Here is an 18,783-nt window from a genome sequence, read left to right as displayed (position 1 = left end):
TTTACATTTATGTTATAACATTTATTCATTTTAATTATTTAATATTAAAATGCTCCAACACAACATATCAAAAGAACCGTTGTAAAAAAAGAATATGAAAATTTTTGTCCATAAGTGACTTATTATTGCTGTAGTTGTGATTCAATCTAACGGTCTCTAGTTCTATAGTTATAGTATAAAGTCTTAATAGTTACATTATTATTATACGATGAAGTATGTTTACAAAGAACCCTAATATGGTAAATAGGAGTTGCAATGTGTGAGATTAGCCCTAGACGGGCTTTACACTAAGTTGAACCTCTTGGGTCACAACAACCATAATAATATTGTCTCTAAGAAGATTACTGTTCAAATTCTCCTATTCTTGTTATAACTATTGAAATATATACATGTTATTTGTAACATTTTGCATACAATTTCTTCTTCTCACAATTGACTCTTCACAACCTACTCTTAAAAGGATGGTCGAAAGTTACCTTTCTATTAGACATATCCTTACATATAGAAGAGTATGGAAGAAAATTTTCAATGAATTGACATATCCAGGGTCAATTTGTAATGCAATTGTTTTTTTGTTGGTACTTCAGTACTTCATCCTTCAAACTATATATATATATATATATATATATATATATATATATATATATATATATATATATATATATATATATAAAAGCAGAGACCTCATGCAGGAATGCATGAGGTTGTGTGGGTCCTCTTTGGATAGTACCCAGGTCCAAGTAGAAACAAGGACCCTGGGCCCTTTACTTGTTTTGAGAGACTGGGTTTGGTTCACCGCAGCTAAATGGGTTGATTACGAACCAGATGGTGCATAGAACACGAATCTTACAACACATGCATGCTAACAAACGAGAAATATATGCATTGAACACCAAGAAAAAGTAAAGGGGTAAAGTGGTAAAGAAAGACATAGAATAAATACGTTAAGGGTCCTTAAGACAATGTGAAATATTCCATTACTTTCTAAATTGTGCAATATGTTATGCTCACTAGGACTTGTTACAAGGTCCAAATAAGTTCAAAAATCACAGACTTAGATGGTTCTTTAGGTTTCTAAGACTTGCAAAGTTTGAATCATTTTAAATCTAAATGTGCTCTTTAGTGGCTATTTGAGGATATCGGGCGGTATTTCTCTTTTTTTTTTTAAAAAAAAAAAAAAAATTCTAACAGAGTTTTCTCAATGATTCTACCCTAATTCATTGTTGCTGAATGCCCTTCACTGTTGGCTGCTCCCCCTTTTTATAATGTCATCCTAGGGCTTCTGGGGTACCTCTGATTCCCTCAATTTGCTTCCTTGGGTACTAGAACCAATGTTGTGCCATCAATATTGGGGGCTAGTCCCTTCCTCATTTCTCATAATTTTCTTCTTTTGGTATTTCTTCCCCAAAAGTCTCTTGCTGTCTTTCCATTCTGGGGTGTCCTTAGAAAGCTGACTTTTGGTCCTCCTTCCTTCAAGGCTTCTAAACCTCACCTTTTCAGATTCAGCTCTTGGCTGCCTTTCCCTTTGTCATTTTTCCCAAGTGAGCTGATTCCTTCCTGCCAGGTTGAAAGTTTCCCAGCCACTTCCCTTCATGGTTCTTCTTTTTGGGTTCCTTGAGGTACTAGCCCTTTGTTCATGAATTGTTGGTTCCCAAACTTTCTGATTCCTTTCTGCATCATTGGGTGGCTGATGGGGATATATCTGTTCTCGTTCCTTGTGTTTCTTGCCGCCCCCTTTGAGCTGTCTTAATCCAACCTTGGCTTTGCTACATGTCCAAAGGATCCCGAGCTCCTGGCAGTCCCAAAGTATTCGGACCCAGTTCTTACCACTGGGCTCCCTAGCGATTTTCTAACCTTGGCGGGCTGGGCTTTTCTTCTTCCCTTCGTTTCATGAGTTCTAAGGCTTACCCATTCGTGGGTTTGGGTTCCTCATTAAATCCCTTAATGAATTTGGGCCTACCATCTTTTTTATTTATTTATTGCGGGCTCAAGTATTTTTTTTGTTTTAATGGAGTTCAATTCTCTGTGACCTTTTTGGGTCTTGGTGCAACATTGTGACTTGTTAGACCTCAACAGAGGTTCTACCAAGTGGTGCTTTAATTTTGCATTTAACATTTTTTTACCTCTTTCATTAACTTTTTTTTACTATTACCTAAAAGTTCACATTAACTTATTTTATTGTTATCTCATTAATATCTTATTAATTGCCTAATCTTACACCACACCTTTTTCTATTCTTCATGTCTTTTAGCATACCCACTGTTTTAGTATTTTAAAAAATAGCAAAAACAAAATAAAATAAGTAAGGACTAATAGTAATAACTAACCAGATAAGGCCCTGGAGAGAGATAGAGAGACACAAAAATGTTGTGGATTGTTAAATAAAAATGCACTATTTCACTTTATATTACTAAAATAAAAGACATGAAACTAACAAAATATTTGAAAGAGAGAGAAAGAGGAATTTGAGGGGTTACCATGTTCGTTATATTGGCCTTCCACCACCATCAAGATGCCGAAACCCCTACGCGTAATTTTTTTCTTTTTCTTTTTTAAATTAGGGGCTTAAATAAGATTTTGATTTAGGTAATTTGGTTGGATAATTTTGTTTTTGAGTATATAAGTAGAGATAATATTTGGTGCGCATTGTAAAGCCATATTCTACCATGATTTAATTTTAAATCATCTATAAGATACATGCATAAACACTTGCCCACACTGTGTATTAATGTCGCACTATCGATAAGTGGAAGAAGGTCAGAGAGTTGGACATACTTTTATTTCATGGTATGAAATATGTGACCATAACACAAATAAGTTGATTTTCATGGTTTTGTTACTCTTTTGCATTTATTTTTGGTTTCATGTTTAAAAAAAATAAAAATATTATCTTAGGAAGGCTACAAATATACAGTGAAGTTACTAAACTAATTTTTGATATATCAAAATGTATATGTTTCTTTACTCTAATTTAGTTTACTTTTTCTTTATAATATATGTACAACATTATCCAAAATCGTCTTATATAGAATATTACAAAATTATCCGTGCATCGCACGGGTAACTTACTAGCATGTACTTTTATGGCATACATGATATTTAGGTTGGCTACACGTATTTTCAAGAAATGATGTAAAAAAGTAAAAAACTTAAAAAGGTATACATCATTTTACTTCTACCAAAAAAAAAACATGTACTTATCTTTTTGCATTTATTTTATATATTTTTAGTGATGAGGAATATCCGAAGTATGGATGTCTCTATTGAAAACATGACAATACTATTGAGTTATAAGGTTCTTAATCACAAAATTAAAAAAAAAAAGAAAAAGATGAAGGATCATTAATATTATTTTTTTATGAAAATAAAAACCATTCAAAAAATTAGATGGGAGCCATCTTCTTCTTCTTCTTCTTTTTTTTTTTTGTTGGGTTTTATGAAAGAAGACATCCATAGATTTAAGAAAGATCTGCTAAATCAGCTTGAACAAAAGGTAAGGTGCGGGGTGGAACATCCTCCACCCACACAGTACACTTTGACATGGTCATAGTTTGATACAAGATAAAATTTTTACTCTAGCCTAATTTGAGTGTATATGTGTGTGAAACTCTCTTTTGGAAACTTGAATCTCGACTCTTGCCCCCACATTCCACAAGTACTCATACTTGTGGAGTGACTACTGCATCAAGGGTGCACGGTGGTTGACATGGTCATGGTTAGCCTAGCTAAATTATGAGCAACTTTATTACCATCTCGCCTAGTATGAGAGTATGACAATTCTGAAAACACTCCTGAAAACTAAGGTTATGTTTGGTAATAGTTTTTGTTTTCTACTTTCAAAAACTTGTTTTTAAAAATATAAAGTAAAAATAATTATCTTGTATTTTGAAATCAAAAACTTGTTTGGTTAGTTGAAATTAAAAAAAAAAATTGAAGAAAAAAATAGAAAATACCAAAATATGTTGTTATTAAGATTTGAACTCTAATGCTAACTCATTAAATGAGACAGATTCATTAAATTAATTTCATTTTTTTATTGATTTTTGAAGATTAGAAACTGAAAACATCATTTTATATGTTTTTAGTTTCCTTCACAAATTGAGTTTTGAGAACAATTTTTGTTTTCTATCCATTTTGAGTTGCCAAGCAAGTTTTTTAGTCTCAAAAATAGAAATTTGTTTTTGGAAATAGAAAATTAAGAGAAAAAATAGTTACCAAACATACCCTAGGTTGTATCATTGATCAAAAGACCAAAAGAGTAGAAACCGTTATGCAAGTTCCCCAAAGCCTTCACAATTACTTCTGAATCTCCCTCCACAATTGCTCTGCGAATGCCAATCTAACTGCCAAACTCCAAAGCTCTACAAGCCGCCAATGCTTCGACTTCCACAGCTTGGTATGCTTGCCCCAATTGCTGCACTAATGGGAGCCATCTTACTTATCTTATGATTCTTATTTATGAAATTGGCGTTTTAGGTCTAAAAATCCTAGGATTTGCACCATTTTTCTTTAGTAAACAATAATACTTATACACACATGAAAATAATAATAATTATTTCCCTATACATAATAATCAAAATGGTGTCCTCTTTCTTTTTCTTATCACAAATAAAATTTATTCTTTATTTTCTTAATTAGGTTTTAGTTTTGATAATAACTTAGTGTTAAATGTCGCTTTTATCATGTACCTTATTGGGAGAGTTACATGTTTTTCACCACATAACTTATAATGGTTTTTATTATTATCAATTTTCTTGTAAGTTATGTGTATTTGTTTTTATTATTTTAAATTCTTTTATTTATTGAATCATGCATCATACGAGCTGACGGACATATACTCCTAATTTAATTCTCTCATTTTCCTCTACTTAATATTTTGATATAAATGAATTAATACATAAAATCATAATTTTATAATTGTGTTGATAAATTAATTTTGGTTGTATTATTTATCTCTTTAGCTTAAACGTAAAAACTTTTATTCATGTATTCATGATTATTGATATTATTTTAGCTTCGGTGTTTAAAGCAAAGAAATTTTATTTTAATATCCGCATGGACTGTAATCTTGTTAAGGGGATGTGAGGACTGAGGAGCTATTATTTTCTTACCAGCGTACAAGCTAACCCGAGTCAAGCCCAAAATATGTATTTAAAAGATGGGCTCACCCCCCAATATAAGCTTGGGTTGGACTAGGTCTCGAGATTAAAATGCTTGGGCTGGGCCTGGGTCCGACTCCAACCTGCCCCGGACCATCTTAGTTAATGTCTTACTCATTTCTATTTAAATTGCAATAATTGTTTATTCATTTCTAATTATTTTCTTGGATGCCTTCCTGTCCTAACAAAATTGGAATCATTTACTGGTGGATAAAATAATCAGAAGTTCAGAACTAGAGTTATTAAATAAAAAATTTCAACTTTCAGTTGACCAATCATAGTTTTTTTTAAAAGAAAATTTTAAATTGATAGTTACATTAATAAGGAAAAGGTGATTGTAACTTTGATTCTTTTAATTTAGGAGAGCAGACTATGCCACTGAGTTACAAGATTGTTGACTAAATCATTGAGAATTTAATTCAATGCTTCACTTGTAAGCTCACATTTTTATTTTATTTTAAGAATCAATAAAATAATAATCTCTGAATGAATAAAGCCTATTCCTCAACCTGCTAGAGAGAGAGAGAGTTTTGGAGAAGACAAACATAAGATAACAAAGAAACTCAGTTTTGTTAAGTCTAGGAGAGGAGTCAGGAGGAAAACTACTTGAAAACTTTTTTGTATTCAAGAGAAACCAATTTATACTGGAACCTGTTGTCAAACAGTCTATGTTCTGTAGTTTGTGCAACAATAGTGATGGTTTTTCTCTTTTGAGAAATAAAAAATTTGTGTTGTCTCTGTCAACTGGAATGTGCAAGTCATTTTCTTTGTTGTTCACAGGTGGGCTTATATGTTAGGAAATATTAGTGGAGTTTCAGTGTCCAAGACTGTAGAAATGGAGAGATTATAAATGAACAACTCAATAAGTTGCAAGTTTTATGGCACGCATTGAATCCTTCAGCTGTAAAATGTGCTTAAACTATGGTAAAATCCTATTTTTAACAAGACATGCTAAATATAAGTACATGCTAAAGTATATATTATACATGTTTGATACAGCTTTTGGAAGGGCAATACCAATTTAGCATACAGTTTATGCAATCACACGCCTGAGTGTTAAACCTATCCTACCATATGAAGAATTTAATTTCCTTTAGATGATTCTTTTGAAGCTGTGTTATCTTCTTCACCCTTGGTAATGATAGCCATTGGCCCTCATATAATTTAATTTAACACAATTGAACTAGTCATCCTCTGGTTCCATTGAGAAGTCTGGCTCTTCAGGCTTTTGCAACTTAGGCAATCCAACATCCTTGATTTTCTGAGCTCCTCTCCTTGTGTTTGCAGCAAACCTTGAAGCCAATATCGAGACACCTAGGTTCTGCTTTGCTTGCAAACTAGTTGAAGATGATGTAGAATGCTCTTCCTTACCTTGTTCTGTTTCATTAGCTACTTGCTCATCAAGACTATACGAGAATGACTCTTTCATGCTAAGGCTCTTTGCAGTCATCCTCTTCTTGTGTCGACGCCAAGCAACCTGAACGAAGCAGGCCGCCCATGTCCTCCAGTGGTGAGAATAAAATCGGAAAGTATGCTGTAACTTCTTACTATGGAGACGTCTAAACTGATTGGCAACAAATTTGAGATCTTCTGCTCTCAGTGCAAAGGCTTCCACTTCAACAATGGCTCTAACTGTTCTTGTAGAAGAAGGCAAGTTGACAGTAGATTTTGGAAGCAACGCCCACGCAAGCAGCTCTTCCCCACAAAAATCACCTGGTCTCAAAGTAATTGAGTTGAAGAAACCTGTCCGGCCTCCATTTGTAGTTGAGCTCTCTAGCCTCCCTCGGATTATAAAAAGCATCTCTGTCACAGGGTCACCTTCACGAACAATGCAGGTGCCCTGAGTACTTAAGGATGACACCAACCGCTCACAAATAGCATCAAGTAGTTGATCATCCATCTGTGAGAAAAAGGGTACCTGCAATTGGAAAAAACAGACAAGATCAAATACACTATTGATGTAAGAAAAAAAGAAAAATAAGATTACTGCTTCAATTTGTTGGATGGTTTTCAATGTAGGGAATAAGAAGAATTTCTCTTTAAATCTGAATGAACTGGAAGCGGATGAGTTTCTCTGTGACTTTCTCAAAGCATTGATAGGGTTTATAGGAATCAGGAACCAACATTGAACTGTTCAATCCAGTACCTACTTCCTAAGGAAAATAGAATTCTTAGTTTGTATTCTATAAAAGCTGATTTACATGGTGTATCTACAAGAGTACTACCAAAATACTAGGTTCTGTTCAAACACAATGCAACTCAGGCACATTAATGATAGAAGCTTCTAGTATTCCCTCCTGAAGACATGGCCATAACTAACAAGTGGGATAGGCAATGAAGTTATAAGCTACGTGATACCAGTGTTTACATTTATATCTACCAGCAGGATCATAAGGTTTGGGCACTGGCACAAAATTTTTACTAAGCAATAATCCTCACACCCAACACGCAAAGGCTTGATTTTGGAGGGGAAAGATATACCAATAATTCAAGAGAATTATCAACATATCCAGCAGGAAAGAAGGTATGCATAACTAGACCAACTACTCAAATGCATTCTTTTCTGCAGAGAATAGTAGAAAAGTCCACAGTATAGGGAAGTTTGTATTGCTTGTTTTGAATAATCAATCTTCTTAAAAGATCTCAAAGTACGCCCATCCATAGGATAAGAACACATAATTAGTCGCAGCTACTGGGTTTATCAGCATAAATATGTGATATACATTATCAGAGGATGGAATCTGCCTTGACAAATCATGGACTGCTTGCATATTTTAGCATAACTAAAATAATCTAGTACAAGAACTTACACGTCGAACAAGGTCCAAGCATAGGTGGCGTTGGATATCTCGACGGAGATCTGGAGGTAAGGCACGTAAGATTGACTCTTCATCAACTCCTCGAGTTGCAAGCCACTTGTACTGCACAAATCGCCTGACACGTTCTTGCAGATCCTGAGGGAGTTGGCGATGTCTCATCCACTCCTCAGTGTCTCGTCGCTTGAGCCTCCACTCCTCAAGTCTCACAGTGATAGATTGCAGATAGGTCTACAGCATATTGAAATTCTGGAAAATGAGCTATAAAATATACATTTCTCAATGCTTGAGAATTAACATCTAAAGGGATTGATGTGAATCTATTGCAACACAAGAGACCTAAAACGAACTATAATTTTAATAAGTGAGATGTTCAAGACTAGTAAACAAATGGAATTCTAAGTTCCAAAACCATCACCCTAATGAATTCCAATATACCTCTAAGAATGTCCAGGACATCTCAAAGAATTACTTTGCACAGAAGTGCTGAAATTTTTTTACACTAGTGTACTTGTCAAGGACCTTAAAAGAGCCTATCAAGTCTAGGGATTATAAAGATATCTTTCCTTCTACATACTATCAAAGATAGCATATGATCAGCTTTCTACTCTTCTGCTACTGATGAATGCAGAAGACATAAGAAAGCAAAGGTTCTCAGAATTTAGGAGTCAATCAGAATGAAAATTGAGGCCTTGGAAAAATAAAAATCATATTCTTAAAGGCCCAGTGAATCATTTACAAGTATCAACCCAATAGAAAAAGAGAAATTAATTTTATCATGGAAAATAATTGAATTGTGATTATGAACATAACGGTTACAGAGGTTAAATGCAGTAAATAACAGTGTAAGAATACCTGCATATTTCCAATCAAATGGGCAAACAACACCAGTCCCACTATTGAAATGAGTATGGCAAAAGAAGTTTCCCCTATAAATGTGCTTGTCATTAAATTCTGGCCATAAGAACTGAAAAATTTAGGAAGCAAAAAAGAGACATCAAAATTCTGAATGAACAAGCCATTTAAGGCACCTGTTTCTATTAGCCGCTCGAATAAAGTAGTGATTTTTTTTTCTTTCTAAATAAGCATTATAAGCCGGTGGTTAGTATTAAGCTTATATCATTAAGTACAACTAGTAAGTTGCCCGTGCGATGCACGGATAATATTGTAATGTTTTATGTAAGATAAGTTTAGAGAATGTTGTATATATATTATACCATAATTGTCATAGAACTTTGTTAGTAATGAGTTCATTATAAAAATTAACAAAAACTAAACAAAATAATGAAATAAAGATGAAAAAAACCTTAATACACTAAAATGCTAAAATCCTCGATTCATACATTATTGAAATTCATAGAAAAGAAAGCACACACCACATATAGATCATTATACAATCATCATTAAACCAAAACTCAAAAAAAAAAAAAAACATTAACCCAAAACTCAATTTATTGTAGGAAAATAGTCGATATGTATTTCTTTAAAGAAATATCAAGAGACTTACTCGAGAAAGAAGCTTTGGAGTCTAAAGAATGCGGATTGAATAGTCCTGTTGTTTTTCCTCTGCAAATTCAATTGCTATTGACTAAATCCCCTCCACCCTACCACTGCACACCCTTGGTGTGATGGTCACTTCACAAGTATAAATGCTTGTGGGAGTATGGGGGGTAAGGGCCAGGGTTCAAGTCTCTAAGAGAGAGCTTCACACACATATACACTTAGATTTGGCTAAAGTAAAATTTCTATTTTGTATCAAGAAAAAAAAAAAAACCCTCCACCCTAGATGATAACTGCTTGATCCCTATAATCCAATTTGTGATTTACAACATGTTTAGCTTTTGTTTATTTTGAAAAGACCAATCTACTAAAGTCATATGCGAAGATTAAATAATCTTGAAAGGACAATGATAATGAGACTTTTACTCTTAATAAACAATTGTTGATTTCTTAGTTCTAGACTTCAAGCATATTTTGGAAATCGATATACACAATAACACAACCTATAAAAGAAAATAGGAAAACAAAGAACTCACGATCTTAACCCTACCGATTGTAAGTGAAGAAATAAAATTTTGAAAGTAACAAAAGATAGCTTGAACTCATGCATGTCAATGCCACTTAATGTGCGATGGATAGCCACTGGCAACAACAAAAGATCACAAGAGCAATAGGTTTCTTCCATTGGCTTGGTGTTTTAAAAAAATTGTAAGTATGGAAGCAAAATTTGAGAGTAACAGTAGTTTAGAAAATTTAACTATTAAAGGTTTTTTTTTTTTTTTTGAAGAGAAAGAAAGTTTTTTTAAGAGAGAAAGAAAGAGAATGGAGGCATATGGTCAAAGTTGAGAGGGGAAGGCAAAGCGTGAGAGAGTGGTTGGGGAGTCAAAGATTTAGAAAATCCTACATTAATCATTATAGCATAGTATTGATAATGTACATAATGTGAAAACAAAAAGGCAAAAACCAAAACGTCATTTTAGAGGCAAGCTGTGATTAATGCATCTACACACTCATAAAGGCAGAAACTTTTTAAATAACTAACGTAAAAACTTGCCATACCAAAAAAAAAAAAAAGACTAACAGGGGAGGGAGACTTTGTTTATGAGATGTTTGTATGTAAATTCATAACTATAAAATAATAAGGATTCCCATAAAATAAAATAAAATAATAATGATTATAGTAAATAAAAGCTATGGATTTGTGTAATTTAGGCAACAGAAATGCTAGAATATTATCTATCTCGATCTCATTAATTATTAGTATCCCTTTTTATTAAAAAAAAAAAAAAAAAAAAACTAAAACATTTGGTATACTAAAAGACATGAAGAAGAGAGAAAGTTGTGATGTAAACTTAGTCAATTAATGGGAGAGTTGGATGATTGTAGAGAAACTTCATAGGAGGTGCCACTTGGCAAAAGCTTAGACCCTCACACAATGAAGTCTCTGCTTTTATATATATATTGATATTATGCTGCCAATGTAGACTTTTTAAGCAACAGACAATCTAAAGCACAGATAAGATTCAGAAACAAAGCAAAAACCTACTAGTTGTTCAAGATACCTCACATTTTTAGCAAAAAGTCCACTAGTCGTTCAAAAAATCCACAAGTTAGAAGATTTGATACAGCAATTTTTCAGTTTTCCTGAGATTTGTGACAATGAGGTAAAGTATTAGTTTTAACATGTCATTATTTTTCTCTATGCATTGGTTGGTTACTCTTCCCCGTTGATATCAGGTGGCAATTAAATCAAAAAAGAGAGAAAAAAAGAAGAAGAAGAAACATGCAATTGAAAGAGGGAGGAAAGATGAAGTTGAAATTTCACAAATAGTATATATAAGGAGATCAAATTGATTAGGCCCTCCCCCTAAATATAAGGAATAATAAATATCAACTTCAACTGTCAACAGATGATTACAGAGGCACTCATGTATCATAACATCCTTTAAATTGGAAACAAAATATAGTGGTGAATATGATTAGCTTAGAATGTTCATGAATTATACCTCAAGTTCTGTAAGCCCCACCACAGACAATAGAAATACTTCTCAACAAACGCTGAGGAGACAACATTATTTGTCATGGCACTTGCAAATAGGCCATAATTGAAACTGGTAGAATTATTTGGATTGCAGCTATTAAACACAGCAGTGCTGTTTTCCCATTTGATGCGATCATCATCATCCAAAGTATCACATGACAAGTAACGAAGGACACATTTTATAGGGCTATCTTCCATTCTGCATTCAGATTTCCAGCAAGTTGCATACCGTTCAATGGACAGCAAATACCATGATGCCCCTAAGACCTACAAGAACAGAAGTCAAATCTTTGTAGAATACTCGAGAAGGTATAGGATGTTGGGTTATCAAATATAAGAAGAGAAAAGTTACATACATGACTAGCTAACATGTAGAGTAGGAGATTATATGCAGCCCCAGCCCAAGCAGTTTTTGTGACGACACCAGTGGCTTTGATAATCTGAGAACTTAATGGGAAAATGAGATATAGTCTGGGAATATATTGGAGCAGAACAATCAGTACAAGGGTATTGTCAGTACGATGAGCTTGTGAGGTTTTAATTGCCGGTAGAATGAACCATATCACAATCTGCAAAGCAAAAAAAAAAAAAGTTCTAGGAATTAAGAATATACATGATTTCACACGGTTATTGTGTAAACTTTAGTCCACTATAGGATTGCCATCGCAATGCATCTAACATATTCTACAGCAAACCTGAGCAGTAAACAAAATCATTAGCAAACCCTCCCTTCTTTCCTATCCAAAAGTTCTTTTATTCTAAAATAGGCTCCAATCAATTGTTGAGAAACAGTAGGAAAAAAAGAAGATTTGGAATGTTAAAAAGCCACTTCAATCCAAATTAGTTACATAATGTTTGAAATTTTGCATTCTATTAGTAGAATCACTTGGCAATTACATAAAGAGATAAGCATAATTTTCTTTTACAATCTGCTTAGCTATAATTCAGTAACCAAATTCAATAAAACGATAGATTTGTTTTGGTTTTTCTTTTTCCCTTCTTTGAACCCCTACAAAACTATAGGATCAGTTGCACATGAATCACAGTGAAACCAAATTGCAGTACCTGAGGAAGAGGCAGTGCAGCTATGAGATCTACCAAAAAATCTGATCTTAAATACCGCCTCGAAATCATCTTTGGATCCATGACAAGCTCACCCCTCCCGAACACTCTTGAACTTGGTGATACATAAGCTGTCCGGAACTTTATGACTATATGTAACATGTAAAACATATCAGCAATTGTCCTAAAACACGTTATCACAATCCCCAGTCTCAAATCAGTTGTCATACACGAAGTACTGGCATTGTTCACTACCATTGGAACGTAGAAAAAAAGTGGATCAACAAAGAGTGCTACCAAACAAAAAAAGAGGAAAATCCTGTTCCATTGCAGGACAACATCACTTCCAGGATCAAGAATTCGCCTATGCCATTGCTTATGATTCTCTGGGGAAACCTTAAGCTTTCCAAACGTGGAAGTAGTACTAGTACTTTGGTTTTTAATATCACCAACACCAACACCACCACCTTCTGGTTTCAACAAAGCTGCAGAGACCTTGTACACTGGCAAAGTCTTTTCTAAATGTCTCTGGGTGTCATTTTTTTCCCAAGAAGGTCGTAGATTTTGTTTTTCATCGTTGTAAAACCTGTGGAATTGAAAACCCATTGAGCAAATTACATTAAGAATGAAATGGGAATAAGAGAAACAGTCAAACAGAGGACATAGCAGAGAATTACCTCACTTTCTTTAGCTCCATGCTTGTATTTTGTTCGGTCACATACATGAACCAAAATACAATGAAGAGAAAAAAACACGGAGTGCATGAGTACTACCAAAACAACATTTTTCCAAGTATCCCATTTTTTTTTTCCTGGAACAAAGTTTATGATGCTTCTCAATTCTCTTTCTATTATAAAAATATGGATCTTGATTAAAACTTCCAAGAAAAAAGGCTCAACTGCACCCAAAATTTGAAAACTTCTGTATTGTACAAACAAAATTTAGTGTATTCACAGAGAGAGAGAGAGAGAGAGAGAGGAGAAAAGAAGAGGAAGGGGCCTGATTGAAGGCTCAAACTTAGGTGAAACACTGTCTGTATAGGTTTAAACTTTTTAATGTTGTTGACTTTCGTTGAAGCCCAAGAAGAAAACCAACAGTAATTAAAGCTGGCAACACAGCTCAAATAGTTTTTAGTTTTTTTTTTTTCCTTCTTGATAGCTCAGATAGTTTTAGTCACTGTTTTTTATTTGTTTTTGGGTATATTCAATTAAAAAACGCATTGGGCTAAGAGAGAGAGAGAGAGAGAGAGAGAGACGTGCAGGCCATGAATTGATATGAAAGACTGGCAGTGTCCCTAGTGAAAGAGAAGAAGAAAAGGAACAGAAACTCATGTAATAAGAGACATTTTTTTATAGCAGATTTTTCGCTTTGATTTAGGATTTCATATTAGAAATTTAGAATCTCTTTCTTAAAATATATATTTCTTTTTTCGTTTTGGAGATTGGTTAAGGAGGCAAGCAAGATCTCATTTTTTGCGCAAACTCCGGGTCAAACTCATGTAGGATCCACACCACAGCTGCGCAGACATGGTTTACAGGTTACAGTGCTCCAAAAATAAATTTAGGCTCACTGTCATGTACGAAACAGTATGTTACAACAATTTGAGTATATATGATTCATGTGCCAATGTTTTTCAACAAATTGACTTGTTACTTGCTAGATAACTGCTTCTCTTTTTTTTTTTTCTTTTTTTTTGGTCACAAGCTTAGTCCCCTTTGATTGGATTATCTCTAGTCTTTTTTTCAAGAAAAAATTTATAGGTAAGATGATATTTTTATTAAAAAGGCTCAAAGGAGGGCACAAACAACAAAAAGAGAACCTGTTTATCGAGATCCGAAGAAAAAATTCCAAAAAGAGATAGATGAGATGAGTTGGGTCTCCAAATTGAACAAAAAAAGCCCAATAGGTAAGGGAATGAGCCAAGCCATTTGAAGATTTTGGGCAAAAATTAAATTTATAACCAGAGAAACGGTAGAGCTAGAGCCTGTACATTGGCAATGATGGCCCTGAGATCCCATAGAGGAGTAGAGGTGTATATCTCTAATCTCTATAGATAAATGATAAATCTTCATTCCATTTTAATGATCAAAGTCTAAACCTTGGTCCTTGCCTTATTCATTTCCATGTAGGCCCAAAGCATTAGTGCATATTATTGACAAATAGGTGTCACTAAATGATGATAATAATTGAAATAGATTGATTAACCAACGTACACACAAAATGACGTTTTGCATATGTTAGGAACTTAAGCTTATCTTCTATTTTAATATACATGAGAGAGAGAGAGAGAGAGAGAGAGAGAGAGAGAGAGAGTTTTGTCATTTGTGAATGAATGCAAAGGAAGAATCCAAAAAGAAGGAAAGAGAAGTATTTTAGGGCCAAGGGTTCTCAATGGAATTACAAAGAAAATAATTACGTGCTTAAAGAGTTTTGAACACTATGTTTAAATAAAAAATATGAGAAATTACATATGAAATGGCAGTCTCAATTTTATTTTATTTTATTTTAAAATAATTATTATATGCTAAATCATAAATGTAAAATTAATTAACCAATAGAAGTTTGTCAAACAGTGAATTAAAAGCTTTAATAGTGACAGACAAGTAACCAACAATCGACTATCAATATGAAATAGAGAAACGGCAATGTCGTGCCCAACCGATACCTTAATGGCCAATGATTGTAGTGTGACAAACTAATAATAACACAATGGCCAAGTTCAGGGACGGAGCCAGAACTTAGAGTTAGGGGAGGCGGCTCTGCTGTTGGTTGTATGCAATGACTTTGGCCTTCGACTTTGTTACTACTTAGTCGTTTAGCTGCTAGTTGTTTAAATTTTTTTAAAGGGTTAGATTTTTTGTTTTAAGTAAAATTGGTTGACTAGGCTTAATTTTTTATTTTTTTAGTTTTACTATTGATAATTTTTGTTGTTGTACTAATTTTTTTGAGCTTGTATATTTCTTTTTTAGATTTTAGACATATAAACATTTTTTAATGGTTTTTAAAATGTGGAAAATGTTTGAACTACAAACCATTTTACAAATTGTTAATAATGTAAGTGGTCAGCCCAAATGCGAACCAATTAGAATTTGTTACCTTAATCGCCTGTAAAAATGTTATAGAAAAATTTGTAACTATAACAATACTCTTAAAATAATCAACGATATTTTTAAGGGAGCAAAAGTGTAATTTTCTAAAACAAAATTGCTAAAATTAGTACCTAATATATATAATAATATTTTTTTTAAAAAAAAAGGGGGTCATTGCCCTCCAAGTCCAAACATGGCTCCGTCCATGGCCAAATTAAATCTTAAATGAAGTGAGAACTAATTAGTAAGACTATAATTTACGTTTTCATAAATGAGAGAAATACCATTTATTCCATAATAGTAATATATTCTACAGTTATAGTAGGCTAAACCTTTAAAGCTAGGACTGGGAGTAGTTTTAACACGTTTATTATTACACGGAATAGAATGTAGAGAATAGGATAGGTAGCTATTCATGCATTATTAAGGTTGTTTAGTTGTTTTGATGTCTCAAACGACAGCATTTTTATGTTTTTTGCTGGAATCAAACGGCAGCATTTATTTCAATAAGAAAAAGGGTGTGCATTTGATTTGGATATGTTTGGTGACACAAAGAGGAATTTCTTCCAATCATATTCCTGCTGATTCTACCTTTCTATGGCTTCCAAAGTAAGCGTATGGGCATCTTGGAAACACTTTATGTTGGACTTGGAGTGTGCATATTGGATTGAATTGAATGGAGCTTTGTCGTATTGAGAAATTGTCAATTCAATCCATTGTCTGTAATATCTAACTCAACCATTAGGTTAGGCTGATGGTCGTACTTAAATGCTTCATGTCTTTTAAAAAGTTTTTTTTTTTAGAGATGGATATCTTGTAAAATGTTGAGTTTTCATAGACTATTTAAGCTTTTTTTTTAATTATTACATTCCTAACAAATTTTCAAATTTGTGAAATTAATTATGAAAATATCAAAATAAATCAAACAAAAAAAAGTTAAAATAAGGATAACAAGGAAAAAGTTTACCTTCAAACATGCTTAGTGGAATTTTCCTCTAACCCACTATTTAGTGGTTGAAAGAACTGTCCACTTGTACTTTTAGTCAAATGACTTTTTTAAATGAGTGATGTGATTTGTTTAGTTAGTACATGTAAATTCTTTTATAAATTACCATGTATTGGGTTGAATGAGATTCTTTAAAACTAGCTTTGGAAAAAAAACTCTATCCGAGTAATATAATATACTTATATATATGATAGGTCCAAATTAAGCTAGATATGTTACAAAAACTATAACGCCAAACCTAACACAAGGTTCAAAAAAACAATCCAACCCACAAATAACCAAATCGAGACATCACGCTAATTTGGGTTGGTTGGTTTTGTTTTGTTGGATTTAATGCACACCACTTACACAAGTTTTATACTTTTATGAAAGTTCTTGGCCATCATCATAGAAGATTGAATTAAGGGTATGTTTGCCATCACTAATTTTATTTTTATATTTCCCTAAATGCAAAATAAAAATAAAATTTAACTTATTTTGTTATACAAATAGTTTAGTTGTGCTCGATGTCAGCGCAGTCGAAAACAGGGAGGTTCTAGTCCTCCCCCACATTATTATTATTATAGGTGGGGGAATATTTTGAACCTAAGTGCTGATCTCACAGAAAATGTGGTGAAATTGAAACTATAGAACCTGGTCCAAGAAATAAGACCCAAAAAAAAAATTGATCGAACTTTCACTTGACTACCACAGTACCACTACTGTTGACAGGGTAAACCACCACAAATTGTTAAGAAATGATAATAAAAGCATTGTTGTAATCAAAACAAACATGCAGAAACACTGAGAAGAAAGGGAAGGAGAATGAAACATTCTAATCAAATGAGTTCAATGAAATATGGTGGAAAATTATGATAAGACTAGTAGACCAATACAAGTGACCTTTTTATAAGAATGGAAAAAACTCTTCACGTCAATTTCAACATTTTTTTTTGTTGAGAATCTGTCAATTTCTACATAGTGCCGCAGAATGCGATGAGTTAATTCTATTGTTACCACAAAAAGTGGGTGCTGACGCTGAGCCCGGATAGCTACCCGCATTTTCTTTGCACCACATTTCATAGGCAAACATTATTTCAAACCAACATTTTTTTGGTGCTGTAATAACGTCCCCCATTGTCAGCCAAAGCATAAAAAGATTTGTTTAAAACAACTAATAATTAAAATTTGAAAACTCACTTGACTGACGACACCTTCCTACAGAAGGATCTTAGCAATAGCCAAGTTCATAAAGTCGATATACTGAAAAATACTCACAGAATCGACTAGCTAAAATGCAAAACTAACCATCTAACTTTCTTCAGATTTTATTTCAGTCTTCTAACTTTACTTTCGTTCATTTTAGTCCTCTGAGTTTCAGATTTATTCAATTAAGGCATTTCCGAAAACTTTTATTAAAATTTTTTGAAAAAGAAATCTGAAATATATTTTTCAATCATAAATTGAATTTTTTTAATTTAAAAAATTTGAAGAAAAATTTATAAAATTGAAAAATAAACCATAACATATAACAAAAGTTAATGGAAAAGCCTTAATTGAATAAACTTGAAAGTTATAGGATTGAAATGAACAAAAACAGAGTTAGAGAACTAAAATAAAATTTAAAGAAACTTAAAAGGTCAGTTTTACATTTTACCCTTTGTGGGGATAAACAGCTCAAGATGCGTTTTTAGGCCATGGGCTTAGTCCGAGGACGATTTGATGGTAATAAGGATGTCAAACTTAAAGACCCATGAGCAAATGTGGTGGAGGAAGTTAATAGAAGTAATTTGAGGAGGAGTATTTCCTCGGCTAAGTGAAGTAAGGGTTAGATAGTACATCATGTTGACTAGAATAATATTTTAGGAGGTTTCATGGATGAAAATATGTTTCACCAAGCACAGAGAGCAAGAACAGTTGGGAAATATTTTAGAGAAAGCTACTACTACCGCACTAAATGCTCTGTACCTAAGTCTCTGGCCACATTAATGAGGAAGTGATATTTGAACAATGATTTTTAACTTTACAGCTATTACCTAACGACTTCAAGACTTCAAGAAGGTACTAATGGGACAAGTATTAAGGGGAGCAGTATAGATCTACACGTGGAGAGCAAAAATGGAAGAGAATG

The 18,783-nt window shown here is 33.3% G+C and overlaps 1 protein-coding gene across 1 annotated transcript; it reads right to left on the bottom strand.

Moving 5' to 3' along the window:
- Nucleotides 1–6,047: 6,047 nt before the first annotated feature.
- Nucleotides 6,048–13,767, bottom strand: LOC142614278 (putative cyclic nucleotide-gated ion channel 14). Its single transcript, XM_075786862.1, has 7 exons — nucleotides 13,256–13,767; nucleotides 12,582–13,164; nucleotides 11,873–12,085; nucleotides 11,482–11,783; nucleotides 8,831–8,942; nucleotides 7,970–8,206; nucleotides 6,048–7,077 (listed from the first exon to the last, which is right to left on the bottom strand). Exons 1-7 carry the CDS (start codon nucleotides 13,300–13,302, stop codon nucleotides 6,343–6,345), a joined length of 2,229 nt encoding a protein of 742 aa, XP_075642977.1. The 5' UTR covers nucleotides 13,303–13,767; the 3' UTR covers nucleotides 6,048–6,342.
- Nucleotides 13,768–18,783: the final 5,016 nt, after the last annotated feature.

The sequence above is a fragment of the Castanea sativa genome, chromosome 10 (assembly GCF_040712315.1).
Source record: "Castanea sativa cultivar Marrone di Chiusa Pesio chromosome 10, ASM4071231v1".
Lineage (NCBI taxonomy): Eukaryota > Viridiplantae > Streptophyta > Magnoliopsida > Fagales > Fagaceae > Castanea > Castanea sativa.
Note: the sequence above shows the minus strand (reverse complement) of the source record. Positions and strands in the feature narration are given on the sequence as shown.